We start from the raw sequence: 25,256 nt of genomic DNA, 5'->3' as shown, positions 1-25,256 counted from the left end.
CTTAGCTAGGTCATTCGGCGACCGAGTTTTTTGATCTAGAGAAATAAAAAACGATAGATGCAAAAACAAGAGGAAATCGATCGGATATCTGAGACGATTCCGATGATTCTTTTAGACTGGATTCTACCCGAAACTGCTTTGGTGAGCGTTGAGTTGTAGGAGAAAACCTTGAGTGTACAAAACCCGGCATAAATCACCGTGTTGAGAGCCAATCACATCCCGATTGCTTCTGCAATAAGAGGAGATCCTAATGTTTGATATCAAGCATTTGAAACCTAATTTGATATCAAGCATTTGAAGCATTGAACGGCAGATATCTTTATCAAAAAAATGTTTTGATTTTACCGAGTTATTGGTTATTCAGTGTTCTAAAATACAGCTGGTATGGCCGTGTGTTGTACCAGTAGTACATTGTACTGTATTTTAGTATATGCAAAATACGGTGATTTAACTATATACACCGTTTATATGGTGTTATACTGTGTTTTATACGGTATTTATACGGACCATTATATACTCACAACACCCTAACTGACGTGCTGCCGTTGGTCCGAGTCTAGTAAAGTATTATAAAGGAGAATATTTTACTAAAAATTAAACACCATTATAGTGCTATACAAAAGAAATTGCAGAGGATGAAGAAAAAATATAATTTATTTATTGATATTTGTTTTTGTAAGAGTTAAGAATTCTTTTGATATTTTAAAGAATAATATTCATTTGTGATAGCTGATATTTAAGTGGAAAACTATTTGTCTTTTGATTTTAGATGGAAAGTACTATTATAGAAGATTTAAATCATGAAGCACCATTATACTTAGGGCTGTGTATTTTATCCGATATCCGAATCCGGATAAAAAAATCCAAACCGATGTAGCAAAATACCTAAATGGCTACAGAGTTAGCATAGATTGGACACCCGAACGAGTAATATCAAAATCCGAATGGAAATCTGAAGATAACTGAACATATGTATAATTAACTATATACTTCTAATTTACTTTTTTCATTTTATTTAATATATTTATATTTATGTTTCACACGACTCTAAATCATTAATATACGTGTAATTGAAAAAATGATTTGTTATTAATTTAAAATAAATGTCAAGCTTCTTGTTCATGAACTAAAAATTTGCATTCAAATTCCTATGTCTTCTTTCTACATTTTAATTTGTGATTCTTCCTATATATTTTGTATTCTTTCTGCATTTTAATTTGTGATTCACTATATTATATCTTCTTACAGAAATTATGTTCAGAGTTTGTGTTATGTTTTTTATATGAAGTTTCTACATACTTTTGTAAGTTTTACTTTGTGAATGCATTTGTTTAATTTTAGCGTCGCGAGTTATTTCTAAGACAATAGTAAATATATGCTTGAATCAGTCCTAAGAAAATTACACAACAACTTAGAAAATCTGATGCTAACCCTTGAATTGGAAGCCGTCCATGTATTTGAAACCTCTATAGATCTTCATGGCCATTTTTCTTCTAAGCCAGTCTTAGACTGTTGATATCCCAATGTTCATATAAATATAACAATTTAAGTTCTATAAACATATTATATGTTTATGATTGAACTTCACATACTATAAATGCTTTCTGAAGAAAGGATTTTCATTATTTTGAATAGAAAGTAACTTAGATGGTTAAGAACAACAGAGATAAAATTACAGAAACTCAGACCGATGCACAGAGCTCAGACAATGCAATCATTATACATGTTAATTAATGTATTCTTCAAGCTATGCACAAAAATGTTTAAGTAAATCAAATTATTTTCCTAATATTTACACTTCGTGTAAGACGCGGATCTCTGCCTAGTTTCATATTATTCCAAAAACATAACATTCATTTGAAAAGTCATTCCACACAAAAAAAGGTTTGAAATAAATTATATATTTTTCCATTTCATAAAAAGTGTCACTTACATATTTTTCACATTAAGAAAATTATTAAATGCATTTATGTTTTAATTAGTTACATTTATCTAACTAATAGTATTTGAGATAAATATATTTATTTATAAAATCAATGCTTTTACAATTAATAATTAGCTGAAAATGAGTATAAAATTGCATTGGAATTATATAACAACATTTTTTTATTTAACAAAAAGAAATGTTAAAGTGACACTTTAAAAAAGAACCTAGGAAATAGTATCTTTTGTATTTACAATTATAATTTTAAATCAATCACTACAAGAAAAATGTTAAGTTACATCATATAAATAGTATCATGATGTCTTGCATATTTGCATTGTTTTAACCATTCATTCATAGGCATTTGCATCATATAGATTAGGATTTAGGCATGTTTAGGTTGCATTTGGCATACATATGTCTCTATCAGGTATTGGAACACCACATGGAGTTCTTGGAGACATTTGGAAGCAATGTGCTCAAAAAGGGGGTGAAAGATGAGCATGGATGGAGGCCTTCGAGACATCTTCTGTTGCTAAGATTTTGTGGAGACACATGAAATTGAGTTAGCTTTCTAATGGAAGTGGTTTCAAGTCATTTGGAGATGTAACGAAGAAGTTATGACCAATTTACTAGAGACATATCCATCCGGAGCGACCTGACCGGAGCGACCCTGGCTGGCCGCTGTGACTTCACTCCTGGAGCGACCTCGGCGCAGCGACTCACCCAGCCCGCTCGTTTTCTTCGACCAACCCGCAGCGACCACCCGGAGCGACCCCTCCTGGTCGCTCCACCCCTTTATGCTACCCGATTTTATGATTTTTCAAGGACCTTTTTGCAATTTCTTATGCACGTTTTTACTCTGAAAAACCTAATGTTTAAGTATGTTGTAGCCACTTTTTGGGCAGATAATCTTTGATCTATTGAAGAACACAAACTCTCTCAAGAAATTAATCTCTTTTTGACTTGGTTTGTTATTGTTCTTGTGATCTCTCATCTATTTCTCTACATGATTAATCTGAAATCCATCATGGGTTTAAGAGGAATCATGGAGATTAGTGAGTAATCACCTTTTGAATTCATGGGTTAGGAGACTAAGGGTGATTAGGTTAGTTCTATGATGTTTTAGTGTAGATCATGTCATCTCCTTGCTAGTAGAGTGATTTCAATACATCATTTGAGTAGGCCACTCAAAGGGTGATCTCTAGGCATTTCTCACCCGACAGGTGTTCGATGAAATGCCCGAGTCAACTCTCCTAGGCTTTTAGTGTACTTTGCCAAAGACATTTGTTGTTAAAGATGCTAAGATAGCTAATAGACCTGTTGTGACTGATTGCTTGCATGTTATTCAACCAAGGACACTTGATGTTTGAGATGTGTTAGCAAATGAGCATTCATCTAGATATAGAGCTTGCTTAGAATTGTGTCTAGGCTTAAGGTTGTTTGTTTGATCGTTTATTGTTCATCCTTAGTTCGAATCCTGATCACCCGAGGTCAAGTTCCTATACCCATGAGTTCTCCTTTCCAATAGCTTAAAAGTATCATTTTTATTGCTTTGCATTAGCTTTAATCATTAGTTTAGAAATCATCAAATCACTGGCTGCACTTAGATTAGGCAAATACTTGCATTCTCACTGCTTTGAGTCCCTCAGAACTGGTTCGACATTCATCACTATCCTACAACATTTGTTTTAGGAACTTTGAAATTCCTAGCATCAAATTGGCGCCGTTGCCAAATTCTGAGTTTGATTTGAACATTGAGATTTAGTCATTTGCTTGAGACTAAGTCATTTTTATTTTTTTAAGTTACTGATTCTCTTCTTCACCTCTTTGTGATTTTCAGGTGTATGAACTTGAGGAGCAAGGGTACATCAAACCTTGTTCCAAGAGCCACAGACATCAGAGCTTTAGAGAGAGAGTGTGCTAGAAAAAGAAGAGAAGAAGAGCAACAAGCTCAACTGCAGCCACTGGAAGCTGCAATGGAAGAACAACAAAATCCTCAGAACCCCAATGGACCTCAACAGCGACCAGCTCGCCCCATTGGCACTTATGACCGCCCCAACATCCATGGTCCTAGACTTGGAATTCGAGCACCAGCTGTGGCTGCTAACAACTTTGAGATCAAGTCAGGACTGCTCAACTGCATAGAGAACAACAAGTATCATGGTCTGGCTGTGGAGGACCCATTTGATCACTTGGATAAGTTTGACAGCTACTGTGGTATGTCAAAGACTAATGGTGTGTCAGAGGATGCTTTAAAGCTCAAGCTATTCCCCTTCTCTTTGGGGGATAAGGCACGTCAGTGGGAGAAGTCTCTACCAAGTGACTCCATCACCACTTGGGAAGACTGCAAAAAGGCATTCTTGGAGAAATTCTTCTCCACCTCAAGAACTGCTAAGTTGAGGAACGAGATCTCCAGCTTCCAACAGAAGAACTTGGAAGGATTCAGTGAAGCTTGGGAGAGATTCAATGGTTACCAAGCTCAGTGCCCACACCATGGTTTTTCCAAGGAGAGCTTGCTGAGCACATTCTACAGAGGTGCTCTTCCTAAGTATAGAGCCAGACTGGATACAGCTAGCAATGGGTTCTTTTTGGGGAGAACTGAGGAAGAAGCAGAGGCTCTGGTTGACAACATGGTTAAGAGTGATGCAGTCTACAGTGGAGACCATGACAGAAGCAGTAGAGGTGATGACAAGCACACAAGGAATGAGATCAAAGCTCTTCAGGAGAAGATTGACACACTCATTGCTGATAAGGCCACACAAGCGCAGGTGAACTTTGTTGGTAACCCACAACAGGAGATACCTCCTACTGTCAATGAGGTTGATGGTTTGGAAGGGCAAGAAGAATTGTGTTTCATCAACAGCAATGGTAGCTGGTACAAGAAGGAACCCAACTTTCAGTACAACAACTACCAACAGAAGCCCTATTCCAACAACCAGCAGAGTGGTTATCAGCCAAGAAACAACCAGCAGAGCAACTATCAGCCTCAGCAAAGCCCCTCTCCTAGCTCTTCTGCCCCTCAAGAGAGCAGCACTGATGCATTACTGAAACAGATCTTGGAGTCTCAGACTAGAAGTGAGAAGCATGTGGGCTATGAGCTGAAGAACCTTCACTCCAAGATTGATGGGAGCTACAATGAGCTCAACAACAAATTCTCCCACCTTGCTTCTTCTGTCAAGAATTTGGAGAATCAGTTTGCTTCCATGAGCACCCACCAGAATCGTCAGCCAGGATCTCTACCTGGAAAATCTGATCAAAATCCCAAGGACGCAAAAGCTGTCACACTCAGGAGTGGTAAGCAGTTACCTCCTAGAACCCTCACCAAGGATGCTGAGAAACAAGGTGAGGAGATAGCCATCAATCTAGATGATGAAGTGGTCATTGTTGATGAGAAGACAGATGATGAGATCTTGGAGAAGATTGAGAAAGATAAGGGTAAAGGAAAGGTTGGAGAAGAGAAGAAGACAACAAAAGATGGTGAATCTGCTGCTCCAGCAGGTGAGAGCTCTTCTGTCCCTCCTCCCTATGAACCCAAGCTTCCATTCCCTGGTAGATTCAAGAAGCAGCTGCTACAGAAGTACAAGGCTTTGTTTGAGAAGCAGATGAGTGAAGCTCAGGTTACAATGCCCATCATTGATGCTTTCATGCTGATTCCTCAATACAGCAAGTTCTTGAAAGATGCTGTAACTGCTAAGAAGAAGGAGATGGAGGGCATGATGGTTCTGAGCCATGAGTGCAATGCCATCATTCAGAGGCTTAATGCTCCAGAGAAGCTAGAGGATCCAGGATGCTTCACACTACCTTGTGCTCTTGGACCTATGGTTTTTGAGAAATGTCTCTGCGATTTGGGAGCTAGTGTCAGCTTGATGCCTTTATCTGTGGCAAAGAAGCTTGGCTTCACTCAATACAAGAAGTGTAGACTCTCTCTGGTGTTAGCTGATCGTTCAGTGAAGTACCCTGTGGGCATCCTAGAGAACCTCCCTGTGAAGATTGGAGGGTATGAGATACCTACAGATTTTGTGGTGCTTGAAATGGGTGAGGAGGCTCAAGACCCATTGATTCTTGGAAGGCCATTCTTAGCTACAGCAGGAGCTATTGTGAATGTGAAAGAAGGCAAGATTGACCTCCATTTGGGTAAGGCGAACATCCTCCACTTTGACATCAAGGAGAAAATGAAGAACCCCACTGTGTTTGGACAAGCCTTCATCATTGAAGAAATGGGCCCTCCTGCTGATGATCACCTTGGTGAGCTACCACCTGAGGAAGATGGGGTGTTAACTCCACTTTCTGCACCTACTCCAGCCTGATCCAAAGGAGGCAAAGTCAAGCTAGAGACTTAAAACAAGCTCACTTGGGAGGAAGTCCCATGAGTATCCTTGTATATATTGCATTAGTATTTTTATTTTCATCTTACTGCATAAAGCAATGGGAAAATGAAGTTGTATGCAGGTAAAAATAGGCAAAAGGAGTGACACAAGGACGAGCAGAGCCCAACGACCAGTCACAGCGGCTCTGCCTGGTCGCTGTGACTCCATCAGCACGGAGCGGTCTTGGCGCAGCGGCTGATCCCCGTCGCTCGCTTCATTCTGGAGCGACCTCCCACAGCGGCTCATGGAGGTCGCTGTGAAGACATCACCAGCAGCGACGCACCCGCAGCGACATGTCCCCATCGCTCGTCTTCTTCGGCAGCGGTTAACTGGAGCGGGTCTCCCCGGTCGCTGAGAAGCCATCACCCGCAGCGACCCTACCTGGTCGCTGTGACCTCACCGAGCCGGAGCGGCCAGCCTCAGCGGGTAGCACAGGTCGCTCGTTGTTCCGAGCAAACCTGGAGCGACCCATCACAGCGGGTCCCCTACCTCGCTCCACTCCAGGTAACCTGCAACCCTTGTTTATCCCAGTTTTTCTTTGCATTTTACCTTTCCATTAGGTGTCTCCCTCACACAGAGACTGTGTGATTTAAGTGTGGGGGAGGTACCAAGTATTTGATCATGTTTGCTTTGATGATTCTGAGTCTCATGCATTACATTTTACATTCTTATTTGCATAGAAAAACCAAAAAAAAAAAAAAAAAATTTTAAAAAAAAAAAAAAAAAAAAAAAAAAATTTGAAAACACACAAAAAGAATCATTTAGTGTATCATTTGCATACTTTAGGATTGAGTCTAGAAGCATATAGGTTGCATTCATTTGCATTGGGAGCTGATTTAAAACGCCTTGTAGGGAGCATTGTCTAGCCTTGTATAGTTCATGCACCTCTCTTGAAAACCTTGTAAGCTTTGTGCCTTGAAAACTCTCTCTGAAACTCAATCTCTTAAGCCAACTACAACTTTGAATCGAACTGAATGAACTTAATTTCTTGCTCATGGTCCCTTGTGTGCTAAGTCATGGATATTCACACTAGAGTTGTCACATCTTTTATGCCGATCTTTTTGACAATCTCTAGTGGCATTCCACTCCCTAAAACCCTCTCCTCCTTTTAAGCCTTAATTGTTTGTTGAGTGAGGCCTTTTTCGGAAAGTCTTACATGCGCATAATCTTGAGAGTATTGGGAACGACAATGCTCAGTCTTCATTCTTGCTAGATTGCTTACGCTATTGTCTAGCCATAGGTGGGGGTGAGTGTTGTAAAGTTTGAACTTGAAAGTTGAATGGGAATGAATGAACTCTTGTGCTTAATTGTCTTATTGGGAATTGTATAAACCTCTAGCTCAAAGTTGTGAAAGTCTTGGCCCCCAAATAAAAAATAAAAATAAAAATAAGAAAAAAAAAAAAGAAAAAAAAAAGAAAAAGGGGGCTAGCAAAGTGAGAATGAGCTTAGAGGCTGTGTTTTAAAAGTTTAAATATTTCCCTTGATTGAGAGTTTGTGGATGTGTTCTTGAGATTTTTGGGTGAGAGATGTGAGATGGGTGTAACTTGGGATTTCAATTGTGTCACTTGTATGTTTGAAAAAGGGTAGAACAATGAAGATTGAGCATTGTATGCATTAGTTGATCCCTTTCTTAGATATATTATGTGCAATGTCAAGGCTACTTGTTTTGAGTGTTAAACCTTGAAGATAATGAGTTATGAAACCTTTGATCACTAGAGCGAAAAAGCCTTCCCTTACCCAAATGACTTGGACCAATTGACCATTTGCATAGAGCTCACTTGTTGTATTGCTTAATGAATGTGAGAGTTGGCTGAATTGAATGTGTGAATGCATAATGTTGAGTTGAGACAGGCCTAGAGAAGCTAGAGGATAATAAGAGAGAGTGTGCTAGTACTGAATTCTTATGTTGAAGCAAGTGCTTTTGTGTTTCTCTTGGCTATGAGCTCCCACTTTCAAACCTCTTCCCCTATGAGTCCCAGAAAGTTCACTTGAGGACAAGTAAAGGACTAGTGTGGGGGAGTTGATGTCTTGCATATTTGCATTGTTTTAACCATTCATTCATAGGCATTTGCATCATATAGATTAGGATTTAGGCATGTTTAGGTTGCATTTGGCATACATATGTCTCTATCAGGTATTGGAACACCACATGGAGTTCTTGGAGACATTTGGAAGCAATGTGCTCAAAAAGGGGGTGAAAGATGAGCATGGATGGAGGCCTTCGAGACATCTTCTGTTGCTAAGATTTTGTGGAGACACATGAAATTGAGTTAGCTTTCTAATGGAAGTGGTTTCAAGTCATTTGGAGATGTAACGAAGAAGTTATGACCAATTTACTAGAGACATATCCATCCGGAGCGACCTGACCGGAGCGACCCTGGCTGGCCGCTGTGACTTCACTCCTGGAGCGACCTCGGCGCAGCGACTCACCCAGCCCGCTCGTTTTCTTCGACCAACCCGCAGCGACCACCCGGAGCGACCCCTCCTGGTCGCTCCACCCCTTTATGCTACCCGATTTTATGATTTTTCAAGGACCTTTTTGCAATTTCTTATGCACGGTTTTACTCTGAAAAACCTAATGTTTAAGTATGTTGTAGCCACTTTTTGGGCAGATAATCTTTGATCTATTGAAGAACACAAACTCTCTCAAGAAATTAATCTCTTTTTGACTTGGTTTGTTATTGTTCTTGTGATCTCTCATCTATTTCTCTACATGATTAATCTGAAATCCATCATGGGTTTAAGAGGAATCATGGAGATTAGTGAGTAATCACCTTTTGAATTCATGGGTTAGGAGACTAAGGGTGATTAGGTTAGTTCTATGATGTTTTAGTGTAGATCATGTCATCTCCTTGCTAGTAGAGTGATTTCAATACATCATTTGAGTAGGCCACTCAAAGGGTGATCTCTAGGCATTTCTCACCCGACAGGTGTTCGATGAAATGCCCGAGTCAACTCTCCTAGGCTTTTAGTGTACTTTGCCAAAGACATTTGTTGTTAAAGATGCTAAGATAGCTAATAGACCTGTTGTGACTGATTGCTTGCATGTTATTCAACCAAGGACACTTGATGTTTGAGATGTGTTAGCAAATGAGCATTCATCTAGATATAGAGCTTGCTTAGAATTGTGTCTAGGCTTAAGGTTGTTTGTTTGATCGTTTATTGTTCATCCTTAGTTCGAATCCTGATCACCCGAGGTCAAGTTCCTATACCCATGAGTTCTCCTTTCCAATAGCTTAAAAGTATCATTTTTATTGCTTTGCATTAGCTTTAATCATTAGTTTAGAAATCATCAAATCACTGGCTGCACTTAGATTAGGCAAATACTTGCATTCTCACTGCTTTGAGTCCCTCAGAACTGGTTCGACATTCATCACTATCCTACAACATTTGTTTTAGGAACTTTGAAATTCCTAGCATCATATCACAAAAAGAACTGATACTTAATTAAATCACTTATTTAGTAAATGATACAAAATATATTATTTAACTCTATTTATATTTTTATTGACTTGTTTAACACCATTTTAATAAAACTGGAGATGCAATCCACCGGCACTGAATCGAACGGTGACGGGCCCGGAGATGATGTTTTCTGCCATGACTTTGCCCCATCGTTGCCTGCACCAAATCGCGTTCGTCTGGAATCTTGAGACACAGATAGAGCTTAAGACTTTTTTGTAATAAATAAATAGACTTCTTGAGATCTGGAAGACTCGTTCTAAAGTCTCTTGTGTGATGAAATGGTGAAAGAAAGAATGAATTATAATAAAAAACAAAAGACTTGCGTTTTCAATTCATTCCTTACTAACTGTGGTTGTAATCCCATGATCTAATAAATATTTTTTCACATGATCGAAAGACATAATTAATATATGAAATTGTATGTGTGTAGCTGATTCAAATAATACATTTTCACCCTATAAACTTACACATATCATCTAGAACTGTCAGGACTTAAAATCCGGAATACCTGAACTGTTATGGAACAAAACACTCTTATTGAACTGGTACATGTCAGAGTGACAAAAACATCAAAAGAAAATAAAAATCAAAAACATTAATTACAATCAAACATACAACCATTAAAATTCTGTTACAATAAGTTTTTGGTTTGATACATAAACATATAACATCGGACTCACTAGCTCAAACAACGCTCGTCCTGTCGTCCATGGACTGGTTCTTACTTCACCATGAGTTTTTTAACAGGCCGGAACTCAACGCCTTGAACGATGAAACCAGGCGTCCAATAGCTATACTTGATTTCACTAATATAAAAACCAATTTTATAGCGATCATCCATGAATCCTCCATGGTTTAAGAATTCTCCAAATTTTACCTCCATCCACCCGTCTCTCCTCTTCTCTAGTTTCGTTAGATACTGCCTTTCCCACATTTTACCCTCGGGAGTTTCATGTTCAATCAGTCCAACTCCAAAGCTTTTTTGCACATCAGGAATTTGATCCTTTGCCTTGTATATTACGTAAGCCGAGTAATGAGTATCAGGAGACAGGAAATTAGCTTTCAGCGCACCGTTGATCTTGAATGGACACCCAGTGACAAGTTTTGGGACTTCCTTGAACCTTAATAAAACAATGCATGGAAAATTATTGGAACGAGTTGTTAAAGTGTTCACGAGTTTTCAACTCAATACTAATTGGCAATGAATATATTAGTATGTCTCCCTTTTACAGAGCTAGTTATGGGCACAACCAGATGAAACATTCGTTTTAATCCCCCAATTTCAATGAATTATTATACATAAGTCGCATGGTCCTCAAATTCTCGAAATCTTTTCTATTAATATTAACCAAAAAGTATTTATAACCCTTCAAATCTCATATCTAGGTCTTCCTTAGTATCATTTGACACTATTTTTATTTCTAACACGAGTAGACATCGTTAGAATTCAGTGGGGAAAAAACAGAAGTTACCTAGAATCAGGATCTGAGATCAGTCGCCAAAAGGTAGAGAATGTGAGATCAAGTTCCTTCCCAGATAACATTATAGTCCTCGTCCCTCTCGCTTTGTCTAAACATAAACTCTATGGGTTTCCAAAAATAGAAAGCTTGATTAACAAGAAATCTATAATGGTAAGATAATCAAACATAATAAAGTATACCATTTTGCCATCTTCGATTAGGACGTAGTCCTCACATCGAGCAGAAAAACGCTTCTTATTGGATGAGAAGTCTCTTGATGAATGAATCAGAGATGAATACTCCGGAGGAAGAAACTTCTCCCATACACTACCGGAAGTTACCGTCGGTGTCGATCCAAAGGTTATGGAAACCAAAGCGGCAACACATTCCTCTGGAAATGCATCAGCTCTTTTACTTTTATCCAGTGTTTGCCTGTATTGATAGTTTGCGTCAAGATCTGGATCATGCCTGAGAATTGTTGTTATGACTTTTGAGACTTTGAACTTCCAAAGTCCTCTAGCTTATTTACCAAAGTACCCCTGGGCCTGGCCATTCGTTGAATGAGCGAGGGCATCTACCTCACGACCCTTTTAAAATGTATCTTTCTAAAGTCGTCCGGACTTAATTATCTTCTCTATTAAAATAGAAGTACAAAAAAATCTACTGTACAAAAGTCATTTTGGACCATTTCATTAATTAGTTAATATGATTTGATTATTTACATTAATCAATTAAATATACATTATTTTCAAAATATCTTAATACTTAATAAGGATATCAAAAAATAAATCAATTTCATATAAAAAATCTGTTGAAAAAAATCTAATAAAATCTTACCAAACATTTTTAAATATCTTTTATGAAATAAATAATACCTAATTTCGTGATTATAAATTATTATAAGTTAATGTTAATTAAATATTAAGATATGCTATACTTATAAATTTTATAATTTTAAAATATATTGTATTAAATTAGAAATTCTATCATGTAATATTTTTACACCTAAAAAACGAGTTGCTAACGTATATTCTCTATCTCACAACAACATAGTGTATTATCTAAAAATAATAATATATTTTTATTTTACTTATTTTGAAACTTCCAACAATATATCATCTAAAAATAATTATCAACAAAATATTAATTATACAACTAACCTGTAATTCATGTGTTATTTAAAAACTATGCTACTTAAAAATTGAAAATTAAATATTTTCAATAGAAAATAATTTTAAAAATAAATTTATTCTTTATTTACAATTATAACAAAATTTGTTGAAAATATGAAAAGTTGCTGAAAATTTTAATATTTATTAAACAAAAATAATACATTAATTTAATAACAAGAAGAATTAAAAGTCATATAATCTTCCAAACTCAAAATAGTTACGTAAATTTTTCAAATTTATACTGACTAAATATAAATATTAAAAATATATCCTCTAAATCATTATGATAAATTCAAATTTTTTACAAAATATAAAATAATAGGTCCTAAACTATTATTTTTAAATGAAACACGGAAAACGAGAAATTTTTGTAAAAATTAAAATAATATATTATTTAAAATCTTAATTTGATAAAAAATAAAAAATAATACTAACTTAATACTGTAACATCAAAAAATATCATATATCAATAAAGTTTCTAAAATAATATAATAGATATTGTAATGCATAATTTTTTTAAAAATATTAGGACTGAACTAATTAAACAGAATAATGTGTTTACATATAAAATTAGGCACTATAATAACATTATAAATGCTAAAGTATATTTTTAAAATAAAATATGAAAACATAAATTATTCAAAAAATATCATTTCTATAGTATAACTAAATAAATTTTAAAATTATATTGTATGCAAAATGTAGAATTTTATTAAAATATATATTGTACGTGATTTTCTATTTAATAATTTCAAATTATGAATTTATTATACCGAACTTTAAAATATATTAGGTGTAATAGTAAAAAACCAATTTTAATACGTACGACAAATCATTATATATTAATTATGTCAAATAAGAAACTTAAAACAATAAAGCTATATAACTATGCAATATATAATAACATTAAAATGTAAATTATATATTTAAATATTTAGTTATATATTTTATAAAATGAAAAATATACCTGCATGGACATGCAGGTCAAAACTCTAGTTTATATATACAGCAGAATCACTAATATACATTTTATGAATTAGTAAACCAGCCTAAAACTTAAGCCTATTCAATCCAACTTCAATGTTCTGGATGAAAGGGGTCTCTTGTCTTGTACATCCCGAGTAACTAGTTCTTGGAAATATGATACTGGGATTCATTATCATACCATGGATCTTGAATAGACACTCAACAAGATGCACCGGCTCTTTGTCTAGCAGCCTCTATAACACACTGCATAGAACATCATGGGAAGGAGTCCACAATATCAATTGACTTCAACGAAGAAAACCAAATACACAAATATAACAGTCCACAAATATTGGTTCCAAATATTGGTTCCAAAAATGTTGTAAACAAAAGCCTCAACACAATTACACTCCCTTTTTGACAATAGATTACTCTTCTAGCTCAAAAAATCTTTGCTGGTTTTCCGTAGGACGAATTTCAATGCCTTCAATAATTAAGCCCTCCATCCAACGGCTCGACTTGTACTGCGAAGCAGCCAGCTGAATTTCATCACTAGCCATTAGTCCTCCTTCATTGACGAAATCCCCGAGCTCTAGCTCCATCCACCCATCTTTTCTATGCTTAGGTTTCAGCCTTCCATTATATCCTTCATACTCCTCATCCATAGAGGGATCAAAGCATACTATTCTTCTAGAGAAAAACATTCCGAACATAATGAACGCTTCTATGGGGCTATCCTCAAAGCCAGAAAAATGATCCAGTTTCTTGAACACAACAAAAGCCGAGTAAATGGTTCCTGGAGATAAGATACTTGAATCCGTACTGCCATAAATATCGAACCTAGTTACAATCTCTCCCACTCTTTCAAATCTGCACATGCAACAAAAGCAACACTTTCCGAATCAAGTCATTACAACCAAATTCATACGAAGACGAGAAAATAAAATAAAAATGTACCTAGATTCAGGAACTGGATACCATTTCCAGTACTCAGGATCAATTGAATCATCATCTTCATATGTAACTGAAAGGTCCAATGCGGATAACATTATACACTTCTTCCCAGTTGCTTTCTCTAACCAGAAACTCTTTAAATTTGAAAAAGAAAACAAAAAAACAAACTGAAAAGATAAGGATTCTCAACCGACAATACGAGTATAGGTGTATATTAAGACTCAATATTACACCAAGTTGCTTCAAAAGTAGGGAAAAAAAGAAAAGCTTGAACACTAAAGTAACTCGATGGTTCTACACATACAAATTGCAACTAGAATAGGAGACAGATAATTTTCACTAGGAATCGTATAACATCATTTATAATATGAAAATATAACCGGGAAACCGTTCTTTCACTATAGTAAACCGGTTTCACTTTTCAACAGGCCGGAACTCAATTCCTTGAATGATCAATCCACGCTTCCAATAAGGAGACGTGATGTCTACAATACTCAGTTCAATTTCTTCACAACCAAATTCATTAAAAAAATCACCAATCTTTGCTTCTATCCATCCATCGTGTCTCTCCTTTGATTTCATTAGCTCCCTCCTTCCCCACCTTTTTATTCTATCTGCAGACTCATCAAAGCATATGAATCTTTTAGTAGCTTTTTGTCCCACGAAACCTATTCCAACTTGTATAGGCAAATCGCGGAAGCCATGACATCCAGTTCTCGTCTTGTACACTACGTAAGCCGAATAATGAGTTCTTGGCGATAGGATTCGAGTATTCATCCAACCACGGATCTCGAAAGCACATACATCAAGAAGCTCCGGTACCTCTTTAAACCTTTTACCATCATAATAATGGTAATTATTGAAAATCATGCATTGTGTCACAATCTATCTTAAACAAGAAAAATGAGTATACCTAGCTTCAGGTATTGAGATCCATTGCCAATACTGTGGAGAATTTCCCCATGTGATTGCAAGTTGCCTCGCGGATAACAAGATACACCTCTTCCCACTCGATTTCTCTAACCAAAAACTCTTTGTTTTATCATAAATTAAGTATGTTATTCTAATCAAAAGTATTCGAAGGCCGGACTAATTGTAAAACTCAATTAAAAAAAAACTAGACATACCTTTTGTCCATCTTCGATAAGAACAGGGTCGTTGCACAAAGCTAGATAGAGCTTTTTTTTTAACGTGAAAACTTGCGATCCAAGAATGAAAGATGAGTACTCCGGTGGAAGAAACTTCTCCCACACGCTATTGAACTCGGACGTTGACTTGAAGGTTTTCGAAACCGAAGCTGCAACGCACGCGTCCCGCGGACTTGTAAGAGAGATTATGTTAGCGATGCAATCGACCGGTAAGTCATCAAATGGTGAAGACAGTGAAACCCTCTCTTGTCTGATTTTAATGCCAGAACCAAAACCGAGTTTTTGCCCCATCGACGAACCAAAAACATCAATATAGAAGCTGAGAGATCCTAGGACTTATTACGCTTCTGACGATTCGTGAAGTAGTCCTTTTATGTGTCCGAAAATACCCTTGTTCGCATCAGTGGCACGCACGTCTTTCCTTGCAGCTCCATTTGTGTTGGTCTTTGTTTTTGAAAATTATAAACTAACAAACCATTTGATAAGAAAACAAAACATTTGAAGCGAGTATCAAATACTAGTGAGTATATATTGGGTGGTCGATTTTTAAATTCAACTATAAATTTGTGTTAGGTAGACAAACACATTAAATACAACAAAATGGTGTTATTCGGCTAATCCAATGTAACCCCCGGTTTGTAGATTTTAAAAATATAGATTTTAACAAGTTCTTGAAGACTTTTTTTTACCTCAAAATCCCAAGACGCAAAATTTTGAGTCCTTGTTATTTTGGAAAACTCATATATAAATCAGGTAATTATGTATCTTATAATTCTATTTTTTATTATATTAATAAAGTTCATATATTCATCTTATTAGAAAACCATACTTAGAAACAAGCTAAACAGCTTAGACCATAAATATAGCAGTCCCTCACAAGCGTCCTAATGATATTTGGGCCCAAAAATAAATTGAAATGGATAATAAAAATGTGGGACGGGTCTTAATTAAGGAACGAGTTGGGTCGTCCTTAATGGCAAATTTCACGTTTTGATGAAGCATCAAAGTCGTCTAGGGCAAAACTCTACTTTCTGTTTCACAATTCGAAATCATCTTCTCTCAATTCTCTGTGCACGGCGAAACCATTCTGGTTCTCAGACGATTTCATCCCGAAGACGAAACCGTCGTCATCGTTTTGCCACACCGACGATTTCATCCCGAATCTCTGTCCATATCCTGGGATTGTCCGTCGTTATTTTTAACTTCTATTTATGTCATTACTTATCAAAATATATAATGAATTGTGAAGGATATAGTATGTTCGATTTAGCTAGATAGGTTAAGATAATCTACGACACACGCAAGTTAACGAGTTCCTGGTATCAACCAGTACGTCTCGTGTGGGATCTCTTGCCCACAAACTTCACTAGAATCAAAAGGAGTTTACAAGCACTAATGATCTCTCTCTGCTCTGTCTCAATCTCAGGTGTTCAAGCACAACCTCAAGATAGAACAGCAGCCAACAACAACAAGAAACAACGTAAGGAAAACCTAGGTGTTACAAGATGTATTTATAGGTCTTGCTCCACTGACTTGTCCTTCACGTTTGCGAGTGGGCCTTTGTGCACTAAAGCCCAAGTCTCTCTTCTTGCTCTTAAGTTGATGATGCTTGTTATGGGCCGGCAGGATGGGTTTGGGCTGAGTCACATTAGTTCACAGAATTTACTAAGAAACTAAAAATGTCCTAGCAATAATCTACTTTACATGTGATTGTCCTTACCAATGTCTCTTAAGGACAAAAAATCAATTTAATATGTTAAGGACTCATTTTCTGTCGTAGCAATACTGATGCTCTTAGAAACATATAAACCTTGACAAAAAGCACAACCTGAAATCATCAAACGTTTCTTCCATCACAATAAAAACAAGTATTGTCACCCTACCGACCTTTTGTAGGTGGGAATTAAATTCCTTTGAATGATCAAACCACACTTCCAATAAAGAAACTTAATTTCAACTAGAGCTTGACCCGTGCGTCCGCACGGGTATTTATTTTTAGTTCTTATATATTATAAATTTTGATAATGTTGTCAACTTGATTCTTGTGTTCATGCTGTAGATTAATATGTTATTTTCTTTTGATATTTTTGTATCATGTTCAATGCGCTTAGCTTCCAAATTGTTAGAAGTTTTATTTTTACGTTCAATTATTTTGATATATTAAACAACAAAATTTTAAATATTAAAGATTTAGATATACTTTTAAGTTTTATTAGATTACATTCCAAATATTTTGATTTAAATATATATATATATATATATATATATATATATATATAAAGTTCATATCTGATTTTTTTGATTTTTTTAATAAATACATGTCTAAAATTTGACATACACGCCGACAGAGCTATTTATTTTAATTTATAAAAATCGTTGTTATCTTATAAACCATTGGTAATTACTGGATTTTATTAACTGTGATTAAACGATATTAGATTATTGTTTGATTATTATCGTATTGAATGTATTTATATCACAAACAAATGATTACTAATACATTCAAATATTTATTATTGTTTTTGTTTTTACTAATTTTATATTGTTTTCAAACCCTAATATTTAAAAAGGGTAATTTTCTCAATATTATTTTTTAAAGTTTTTATCACCAAAATGTCTTCAAAGAAAAGAAATGATTAAAAGACGTTTCAGAGAATATTGTTTAAAGGAGGTAAAAAAACTCTTCTATCCAGTGGTTTTTAATATATAAATCTAAATTAATATAGAAAAATTTTCTATTTTAAATGTTAAAATTAGTAATTATCTATACTATAAATGGACAACTTATTTTTTGACAAAAGTATATGTTCAATATTTATTAGATATTAAAAGGAGTCATATTGATTTTATATATTAATATGTGTATGAAATATTTTTTATTTCGTACAAAACAGCTAGTAATACAAAATTTTATTCGAAACTTTTCGTTTATTTCAAATTTATGTTACTCAAATACAAAATTATAATATTTTTTCAATTTAGTTATTGTGAATAATCACACATAGGATCTACGTGATCTATATATTTGGATAATAATAATGGCAAAGTAGTTTATTTTGATGAGAATAAATTATTAATCATGTTTTAGATTAACATGGCAATATAGTTTTAATAATAACGAAATATATGGCAAGTTAATAAATACGTTTTTGATTTATACGACAATGTAGTTAATTAAAGCGAAATATATGTTAGAGAATCACGTTTTGGATTTGTATGGCAAGATAATAAATATTATTTGGATATGTGTTATATTTAATTGGATAATTTAATTAAAATGAGTGTCATGCCATTGTAATTTTTGTGTAACTCTAAGGGATAAGTACTATTTGTACTTCAGTTTTAATATATTAGATAACACTCAACTCAATTTGATCACAACCTTCTTCACTAAAAAATTCTCCAAGCTCTGTTTCCATCCACCCATCTTCCCTCTTCTTTGGTTTCATCACATCTCTCATTTCTCCCCTTACTTTTCTAGCATCCTTATCCATATACCCATCAAAGTAGATGAGTTGTTTAGGAATATCGTGTCCCACCAATCTAACTCCCACTTCCACTGGCAAATCCGCCAAGCCAGGACATTTATTCACGGTCTTTAACACAATGTAAGCCGAGTAACGAGTCCAAGAGTTAGGAGTCGGGTATTCATTTTGCCACGAATCTCAAACCACCATACACTGAGAAGCTCTGCTACCTTTTCAAACCTACGTATAAATTTTTTATGCTTTACTAATTAGATGAATGAAAGTGCCTAAATGGTGATAAGTTCGCATCCCGTTGGAAGATATATATGCTCTCCTACAGAAAGTTAATTTAACATGAACCTAGTCATAGGAAAGTTAATTTAACTTCCTAATCATGCAAAGATAAAACTGAAATAAAAAGGAGTTACCTAGATTCAGCAATTGAAATCCATTGCCAATGTTAAGGACTGTTTCCCCATGTGATGCTATTTCTTTTGCAGATACCATTATACACTTCTTCCCACTCACTTTATCTAACCAAATGCTCTTTAATTTTCAAAATACAAAGAAAAAAACTCAAACAATCAGGAAGAAATCAATAGAAACACAATCTTGTTCCCATAATTATCTAACAGAAATCAATGATTATGTAAACGGATATGATCGAATATGAGCATGTGCCAGGACAGATCATATTAAATGTATACATTATATACCTTTTTGCCATCTTCGACTAAAAATTGATCGCAAAGAGCAAAATAGATCTCCTTCTTCGATGAGAAAACTCGCGGTTGTGAGATCCTAGCTGCATACTCTTGCGGTAGAAATTTCTCTCATACGCTATCCGACTGGGCCGCAGATGCAAAGGTTTTCGAAACGGCAGCAATAACACACACATCACGAGGACTTGTAAAAGAGATTATGTTAGAGATGCATTCCACAAGCAAGTCATCGAACCCATTCATTTCCGAGTCTTTATGTATGTTGGGGCGTACATAACTGTTTTAAAGAGAACACTAATCGTACATGTTGGTTTAAGTCTTTGTCATAAACATTCTTACACATTAATGACCAATTATGTCATCTAAGTAAAGTTGGGTCGGATTTTTGGTTTTTGTATTAGTGTTACTAGTTGTACCAGTATGACAACACAGAAACTTGATTCGTATGTTATAAATACAAACATGAGAAGACTTCATGACGACTTCGGAGGACTCTATGACGACATTGGACGACTTCCAGATGACTGACTGAAAACTCGTTGTACTTGTATCCACGTTGAAGAGATCGACGCTCCTGTAGAATGTCTCTCTTTGAACCACATTCCGCATAGCCACACAAACCTTCTTGCAGCGGACAAGATCGGTGTATGAGTTATTGGCGACCTTAAGAATATGTTTTCAAAGGACTTCCGGTGGGAGATCGAGAATGTGTGGCCTATCAAGCACTGAAATGTCAGTGCGGTAATACGAGTTTGCTTGTTTCGATTGATATCTTAAACGGGTATGCCCGTTTATGATGAAATGTGTAGACTAAACTTCCTAGTTATTACGACTTGAGATAATTTTGTTCGATGAAATTTCGGTTACATCAGTTCCAAGTAATACTACTCTCAAGTATTCACCAGTATTATCCTATATGCCATTAAATTATCTCCATTCGATACAAACGGGAAAGAAAAGACACGAACGGGCTCAAAAAAATGAAGCCGTAGTCTACAAAATTACAACATAAACGTACATAACCGTTTAACACATAAGGCCAATCATACATGTTCGTTTATGTCATCGTCGTAAATGGTCATATACGTTTAGGTGAGTGAACGTAAACGAGTATGTTCGTTTACTTTGAAATTCCTAGAAACCTCGTTGTACCAGTAAGACAACACAAAAAATGATTCGTATGTTATGAATACAAACATGAGAAGACTTCATGACGACTTCATAGGACTTTATGAAGACATTGGACGACTTCCAGACGACTGACTGAAAATTCAGTTGTACTAGTATCCACGTTGAAGAGATCGACGCTCCTGTAGAATGTCTCTCTTTGAACCACATCCCGCATAGACACACAAACCTTCTTGCAGCGGACAAGATCGGTGTATGAGTTATTGGCGACCTTAAGTAATATGGTTTCAAGGGACTTCCGGTGGGAGATCGAGAATGTGTGGCCTATCAAGCACTGAAATGTCAGTGCGGTAATACGAGTTTGCTTGTTTCGATTGATATCATAAACGGGTATGCCCATTTATGATGAAATGTGTAGACTAAAATTCCTCGTTATTATGACTTGGATAATTTTGTTCGATGGAATTTCGGTTACATCAGTTCCAAGTAATACTATTTTTCAAGTATTCACCAGTATTATTCTATATGCCATTAAATTATCTCAATTTGATACAACCGGGAAAGAACAGACACGAACGGGCTCAAAAGAGGAAGCCGTAGTCTACACAATTACAACATAAACGTACATAACCATTTAAAAGAGAACGCAAATCGTACATGTAGGTTTAGGTCTTTGTCATAAACGTACTTAAACTTTAATGACTAATTATGTCATCTAAGTAAAGTTGGGTCGGATTTTTGGTTTTCATTTGATTTTCTAATATTTCTCAAGTATTCACCAGTATTATCCTATATGCCATTAAATTATCTCAATTCGATACAACCGGGAAAGAACAGACACGAACGGGCTCAAAAAGGAAGCCGTAGTCTACACAATTACAACAAAAACGTACATAACTGTTTTAAAGAGAACACTAATCGTTCATGTTGGTTTAGGTCTTTGTCATAAACGTTCTTACACATTAATGACCAATTATGTCATCTAAGTAAAGTTGGGTCGGATTTTTGGTTTTTGTATTAGTGTTACTAGTTGTACCAGTATGACAACACAGAAACTTGATTCATATGTTATAAATACAAACATGAGAAGACTTCATGACGACTTCGGAGGACTCTATGACGACATTGGACGACTTCCAGACGACTGACTGAAAACTCGTTGTACTTGTATCCACGTTGAAGAGATCGACGCTCCTGTAGAATGTCTCTCTTTGAACAACATCTCGCATAGCCACAAAAACCTTCTTGCAGCGGACAAGATCGGTGTATGAGTTATTGGCGACCTTAAGTAATATGGTTTCAAGGGACTTCCGGTGGGAGATCGAGAATGTATGGCCTATCAAGCACTAAAATGTCAGTGCGGTAATACGAGTTTGCTTGTTTTGATTGATATCATAAACGGGTATGCCCATTTATGATGAAATGTGTAGACTAAACTTCCTATTTATTACGACTTGAAATAATTTTGTTCGATGGAATTTCGGTTACATCAGTTCCAAGTAATACTATTTATCTCAAGTATTCACCAATATTATCCTAAATGCCATTAAATTATCTCAATTCAATTCAAACGGGAAAGAACATAAACGAACGGGCTCAGAAAAACGAAGCCGTAGTCTACACTATTACAACATAAACGTACATAACCGTTTAACACATAAGGCCAATCGTACATGTTCGTTTATGCCATCGTCGTAAACAGTCATACACGTTTATGTGAGAGAACGTAAACGAGTATGTCCGTTTACTTTGAAATTCCTAGAAACCTCGTTGTACCAGTATGACAACACAAAAACATGATTCATATGTTATAAATACAAACATGAGAAGACTTCATGACAACTTCGGAGGACTCTATGAAGACATTGGACGACATCCAGACGACTGACTGAAAACTCGTTGTATTATTATCCACGTTGAAGAGATCGACGCTCTTGCAGAATATCTCCTGAAAACTCCTGAAGACATTGGACGACTTATGGTCAATGTCTTTCTTGTTGATTATCTTCTCCATAGCTTCCATCCTATCCCCGAGAAGCTTGATCTCCTTTACGCTCTGATCAATCCCAGCAGTCACAACTTTCTTCATCTCCTGAGTGTCTTTCTTGTTGATTTCCACGATCTTCTCCATAGCTTTCATCCTATACCCGAGAAGCTTGATCTCCTTTACGCACTGACCAATCCCAGCATTCACAACTTTCATCTCCTTGAACATTAGTTCAATTTCTTCTCTCACAGGCCCATTCCTGGCAGCAGAAGACTCTAACGGAGGCTTTATAGGTTCCTCTGATGTACCAGCCTAGGTACGAGCTTTCTTCCGAGCTCTGCTTTCTTTCTTCACAAGGTGCTGATGAGGTTTTTTCTTCACATAGACATGATTGGTCCATTCCTTAGTACCTTGGGCTGGCCAACACTCTTGGGTCCACTTCCATCCAGGATTAGCAAACATGAAATCCACCAAATTTTTAACCGATAAATCAACCGCATCGTTGTCCCTTGTAGGGTACATTTCACCTATCTCCTTCGCCACATATTTGAACACACGAGTCTGCATTAAGTAAATATCAAGTTAGTTGCCCTCTTGATCAGAAATACATTAATCAGTACTATACTATTGGTGATACATGTGTGTTGAGACCCTCTTTGGCACATTTTATTCCTCTTTTTCCATTGTAAGCTAGCAAAGGGGGGGGGGAGTATATCTGTTTCGTATGGGCCTCCCAAAGGATGCAGTAAAGTCTGGCAGAGCAACGTAGATCCAAACTTGGAGAACTTGAACAAACCCATCTATGGTATAACAATTGCTTGTCAAATCTTTGCACTTCACAGAATCCATCAACCACTTAAAAGCCAATCTCCCCCATGGGTACGTCTCAAATTCATCTAAATTCATCACTATTGCAGGCATCACCCGTGTAGCCGATGATTTCTTCTTTCCTTCAATGTATCATGTGTAGATGGCTAGGTAGCCCAGGCGCATGCGGTCATCCCGAGACCACTCTCCACATTTCTTACATGCTGTTATTATTTGGAAGCTACTTGGACCAGCATCAATATCCACACCCATCAACTCCCAGAAACGAGCCAACTCATTTGATGGAATAAGTTTGATGAACTAACTGAGAAATTCGACAAGATCGGAAAAAAGGTTGAATACAAGCCGAACCAAACACAAAATATATACACAACATCATCATGTCTTTTCTGGTGTTGTACAAAACTCTACGTCACTTTTCCCATTTCACCATCATCAAACTTCACTAGCAGTTTCGCCTCCTAAACCTGAACTTTTTTTTAACAAAATACAATTAGAAAAGTGAAAGACGCAAACACAATAGTCTATAATTCTAATTTCTCCCTATTCAGTAGCTCCATAAGTACCAGCCCTAAAGATTTTGTTATGTATACACAAGAAAAACGTTAAGTAGAGAGATGTAAAAAGATCACACACCTCTTAGCATATTTTTTATCCACTGAGTTCTAACGATAACCTCTTCCAAATCATAAACTGCAGCTTCAATTGAATCTGACTCATCGATGTTTAGTCGAATCTCTCCACTGCCTTTCACTTGCTGCATGCCTCCCTCTGTCATCTTCAGCGTGTCTCTCTCTGTCTTTGACACAAGAAAAAAGTTTGAGGAGGTAGAACGTACAAAAACTATTATACAACCAGAAAACAAATAAACATGAACCTGATCCACGTTCGCCATTGATTTAGATCTCAATCCAAGAAGAGCAGTTGTTATGATGACGGCATTTTAGGGTAACCACGACTATTTATACTACTTTCACCGTGGACCCTAATTTTTCCACGGTAGGCGCTAACTTGGGCCTTTTAGTTAATGTAGTTGTTTCACCCACGACTATTAATACTTTATGGTGATATTTGTTTCTAAAATTCTAGTTTGATTTTAAGCTAGTTGAATTAGTTTTATATTGTTTATATGGTTATTTTAATTATATTTTTTTGTATTTTTTTATTTGGTATTATATTTGGAAGAGTTCTATTTGACTATTTCATATTATAAATTTATATAATTACATACGTTCTGAACAAAAACAGTTCCTGAAAAAAAATTATAGTCAAGGTGAAAGTCTTCTGAAAGTCGTGTACGAGTCGTCATAAGGTCTTCATCAAGTCTTCTGGAACCAAATCTTCTGTGAGTCGTCTGAAGGTCGTTATAAAGTCGTCTAAACTCTTCCAAGTATCTTTCTAATTGCTTTGTTTTGTACTTTGTTATGACTTATTACCATCTGTTGTCTTTCCACTTATGTATTTGTATTATGACTTATTTCTATTGTCTTTTGACTTATGCACTTGTTTTATGACTTATTTCTATTGTCTTTTCACTTATGCACTTTCTGTTATGAACAATAGAACAAGTTCCTTGTTAGATGCACTACCAAACTAGTTGGTAGGAGGATAGGTTACAAAAAAAGTTCTCATATCCTACCTTGTTAACGTACTACAAGGTTACAA

The 25,256-nt window shown here is 35.9% G+C and overlaps 2 protein-coding genes, 1 non-coding gene and 1 pseudogene across 3 annotated transcripts; 1 reads left to right on the top strand and 3 right to left on the bottom strand.

Moving 5' to 3' along the window:
* The first annotated feature begins 2,819 nt into the window (after positions 1–2,819).
* LOC130496786 (uncharacterized) lies at positions 2,820–9,710 on the top strand. The gene is made up of 2 exons (XM_056989243.1): positions 2,820–6,798; positions 9,694–9,710. Exon 1 carries the CDS (start codon positions 3,772–3,774, stop codon positions 6,232–6,234), a length of 2,463 nt encoding a protein of 820 aa, XP_056845223.1. The 5' UTR covers positions 2,820–3,771; the 3' UTR covers positions 6,235–6,798; positions 9,694–9,710.
* Positions 4,321–4,427, bottom strand: LOC130497204 (small nucleolar RNA R71). Its single transcript, XR_008936215.1, has one exon. It is a non-coding gene; the product is annotated as a small nucleolar RNA R71 (small nucleolar RNA).
* A 5,015-nt stretch (positions 9,711–14,725) lies between the features above and the next one.
* Positions 14,726–15,750, bottom strand: LOC108807992 (F-box protein At2g02240). Its single transcript, XM_018580202.1, has 3 exons — positions 15,439–15,750; positions 15,225–15,343; positions 14,726–15,143 (listed from the first exon to the last, which is right to left on the bottom strand). Exons 1-3 carry the CDS (start codon positions 15,748–15,750, stop codon positions 14,726–14,728), a joined length of 849 nt encoding a protein of 282 aa, XP_018435704.1.
* Positions 15,751–17,338: 1,588 nt separating this feature from the next.
* LOC108807991 (F-box protein At2g02240-like) lies at positions 17,339–19,891 on the bottom strand (annotated as a pseudogene).
* Positions 19,892–25,256: the final 5,365 nt, after the last annotated feature.

Source organism: Raphanus sativus, chromosome 6 (assembly GCF_000801105.2).
Source record: "Raphanus sativus cultivar WK10039 chromosome 6, ASM80110v3, whole genome shotgun sequence".
In the NCBI taxonomy this organism is placed as follows: Eukaryota; Viridiplantae; Streptophyta; class Magnoliopsida; order Brassicales; family Brassicaceae; genus Raphanus; species Raphanus sativus.
Note: the sequence above shows the minus strand (reverse complement) of the source record. Positions and strands in the feature narration are given on the sequence as shown.